This window comes from Propithecus coquereli, unplaced genomic scaffold, assembly GCF_000956105.1.
Source record: "Propithecus coquereli isolate 6110/MARCELLA unplaced genomic scaffold, Pcoq_1.0 Scaffold6, whole genome shotgun sequence".
In the NCBI taxonomy this organism is placed as follows: domain Eukaryota; kingdom Metazoa; phylum Chordata; class Mammalia; order Primates; family Indriidae; genus Propithecus; species Propithecus coquereli.
In genome coordinates this window covers 8,200,371-8,204,052 of record NW_012151951.1, presented here as the reverse complement: position 1 = coordinate 8,204,052, position 3,682 = coordinate 8,200,371, and the positions used below count along the sequence as shown (strand labels likewise).

The 3,682-nt window shown below is 33.5% G+C and overlaps 1 protein-coding gene across 1 annotated transcript in view; it reads left to right on the top strand.

Annotated features, from left to right (window-relative positions):
- Positions 1-3,682, top strand: part of KDELC2 (KDEL (Lys-Asp-Glu-Leu) containing 2) — a 54,560-nt gene that overhangs the window by 10,263 nt on the left and 40,615 nt on the right. Inside the window, exon 2 of the mRNA XM_012659232.1 lies at positions 3,333-3,352. Coding sequence (XP_012514686.1) covers positions 3,333-3,352 — 20 coding nt within the window. The remainder of the gene's footprint in view (positions 1-3,332; positions 3,353-3,682) is intronic.

Sequence of the window (3,682 nt, the reverse complement as noted above, 5' to 3'; positions counted from 1 at the left end):
CGCGCCCAGCCTCTTTTCTGACCATTTTAAAATGTAAAAAACATTCTTAGCTCCCAGGCTTTACCAAAACAGGCAATGAGCTATATTAGCCATAGTTTACCAATCTGATATATATTAAAGACTCTCAATTAAAATACAAGTGACACATGACTTAAAATTGTATGTGTATAAATATATACATTAATATTATACATATACATATTTTTTAAACAAACCAGAAACAGTTTACAGTGTCTATTAAATATCTTAACAGAAGGGGAGTTACATCTATGTTTCTGCATGGTTTACCCTTGCAAACTATGACTTTACTTTTTTTAGTTACAGAAAGACTTTCCATTGTCCTAAGGGTCCAAAAAAAAGATTCTTAAATCCAAATTCAAAGTCTTTCACTGTGGGGTATATTTTCTTATTTATACTTTTCTTTGTTTTCTAAAATTAATTTTATAATATTATAATAGAGGGGAACTTTAGAAAGAAAAGATGAAAAATTAATAAATTATTATGAAAAAAGAAAATTACATGATTCAAAATGAAATACCATTAATAATACTATTACTGAAAGAAATACAAATTCAAATACAATTCAATTTTTTATCTAAAAATATTGGCAAAGTTTTGTTTGTTTGTTTGTTTTGAGACAGTCTTGCTCCATTGCCCAGGTTAGAGTACAGTGGCATCATCATAGCTCATTGCAACCTCAAACTTGTGGGCTCAAGCCATCCTCCTGCCTCAGCCTCCCGAGTAGCTAGGACTTACAGGCACACACCACCAAACTTGGTTAATTTTTTAAATTTTTTGTAGAGACAGGGTCATCCTATTTTGCTCAGGCTGGTCTCAAACTCCTGACCTCAAGCAGTCCTCCCGCCTCAGCCTCCCAGAATGGTAGGATTACAGGCGTGAGCCACTGTGAGATTTTTTTTTTAGGTGAAAATACTCAAAGCTACTAAGGGAGCAATGTGACACTCTCAGTCACTTTCTTGTCCGCTGGTGGAACACGAATTGGTAAATGGTTTCTAGAAAGTAATTTTCCAAACTATCAAGAGTCTTAAACTTCACAAACCTAATATAAGAAAAATGAGTTTCAACGGTTAGAAAATGTAATCTTTAAAAAGATATAATTCACAAAAAATGTCATACCCTTTAATTTGGTAATCTGATTTCTAGGTATATGTCTTGAGAAAATAATCTGAGCGTGGCCAAAGATTTATATACAAGGGTATTTTTGCAGCATTATAATTATTTGTTATAGTAAGTCTAAATAGCCAACCATAAAGTAATTGCTAAATAAAGTATGTTACATTCGTTATGGTAGAATATTTAACAGCTATTAAAAGTAGCATTTTAGATTCCACTTACACGAGGTATCTAAAGTAGTCAAATTCATAGAAATAGACAGTAGAATGGTAGTTGCCAGGGAAGGGAGTAAGTGGGAGGTTGTTGAATGAGTATAAAGTTTCAGTTCTGCAAGATGAAAAATGCTTGGAGATTTGTTTATGTTAGTATTTGTGTATTAGTATATGTATATTTATGTATATTCACAAGGTGACACTACTGAACTGTATACTTAAAAATCACTAAGATGGTAAATTTTATGTTGGTTTTTTTTTTTACCACAATTAAAAATGTTTAAAAATTTAAAAAAAGTAACATTTATTCAGATTATTTAATAATGCTTATACAAGGTTAAAGGTGGAATAAATAGAAATTATATGGTTTCATTCCAATTTTGTAATAAATAGCTACACTCATCAGTATTATAGCAAGAGAGTGAGGAATTTTTTCTTTTTCATATTCTTTTTTTTCCCCCAAATTTTTTTCCTCCGAAATGATCATAATGTTTTTATAATCAGGAAAAAAAAATCATAAGGAAAAAAACTAAAGTTTTTTACCAAGTCACCAAAAACTTTTCAGACAACCTTACTTTCATTCCTTTCAGGCTGCTTAATTTCTAGCTTCTAATTAAAAAGCTGCCCTATAGTTCTGAAACCAGTTTTTTACATTTTCTGCCATTTGTCATTCACTTGCAAGTGCTGAAATCTTTCCTTCTTCAAGAACTAATTGAAAAAGAGGGAGAGTTTTCTCAAGCTGTAGCCTGTTGTACATGACTTAGGAAGATTCCCTTATCACTCCCATTTAACAGTGTGGCATTTATCTGAATACCATTATTATGCTGCATATATCCAAGTACCTAGATAACAAAACATATTGTGAACTTCAGTGATCTAAAGCAGGGGATCTCAAACTGGGGTCCATAGACAGAAATTATGGGGTTCTAGGACCATGGATGGGGGAAAAACTGTGTCTTCTATTTTTACTACCCTCTGACTTAAATTGAGCATTTCCTTCAATTATGAATGTAGGCAGAACCTGTTGATACTGTTAGATTCCCAGTACCTAGCACAATGCCCAGCAGAGATGTTGAGTAAATACTGTAGATGAAAAGAAAGAAGAGGTGGAAGAGGGATGTGAATATGTCAAGAGGAAAGGATATAAATACTTTCTTTCTACTCAGTCCTCTACCTTCATCAGTAATGGTATCGTCATAAAATAATCTTATCTCCTGGTTGCATAATACTTTAGTGTTTTAAACTATACCCTGTTTAATTTGTTCTCCAAAATAGTCTTGTGAGGTAGAAGGATAGATATATTCTGTTCACTTTAGACATAAGAAACTGGGCTCAGTGAAGCTAAGATTGCAGGTGGGCTCCACAGCTAGTAAGTGTCAGAGCTAAGAACAAACAACCCTTTGCACTCCGCCTTAGGTGCTCTTTCCCTTTATCAAATCACCCTTAAGATGACTGTCATGCGTCCGTTTTCAGTAAGATCTTCGAGAGTGTGGTCAGCAGGCAGCCAGATATTTTTGCAGGATTTACACTATGTTACAGAATGTACCACCTTGGCCCTCTGGGGCTGTGTTCACTTGCCCATGTGGGGTCAGCACTTTCGATGCAGCTACAGAGAGCCTTATTAAACTTCCTAACAATAGGGAAGAAAATGACTCCATTGTACCAGAAATATTCTTCCAGCTTTGAATTCTGTGAAGCTGCTTTCATATATTGGCTCTGCTACTCATTATATAAATGACCTTGTCTAGTTATTTAACTTCTTGGAGCCGTGGTTTCTTGATCTGTAAAATGGGGGTGACAAATACTTACCTGAAAGTTCTTGTAGAAAATAAATGAGATAGAAAATACATAAGAAAATGTCAAGTTCAGGGACCGGCCCATAATAGGTGCTAACTAAGTGAATTTCTAAAAATGCTTATGATTTCTTTCCAAATCAAATATGTTCAAGATTTCTAATTCTAATATGTAAGACATTGATACTGCCAGCCTCCTTTTTTCTACATAGTTACTGCATTCTCATCCAAGTAGCTATTTCTCTTAAAGAAATTTGAATTTATGGAGTAGAAAATTCAAGCTGAGCTTCAATTCTGATCCATTATATTAGCCCCCAGCGCAAATGAGAATTCACACTCCTTCCATTTGAAGCAATTTGAAATTTCACTCTTCTCATTTTCTCTTTTATGAGGCTAAAATGGCTTATTTCTATTTCAGTCCTGATCAATTTTATTTTGCATTGATTTTAACATTAATTTCATACCAACAATGACACAGCCATGAAAGATTAAAAAATAAGTAAACATTTAAAATATGTATTTCTACTGGCTACATTATTGTTT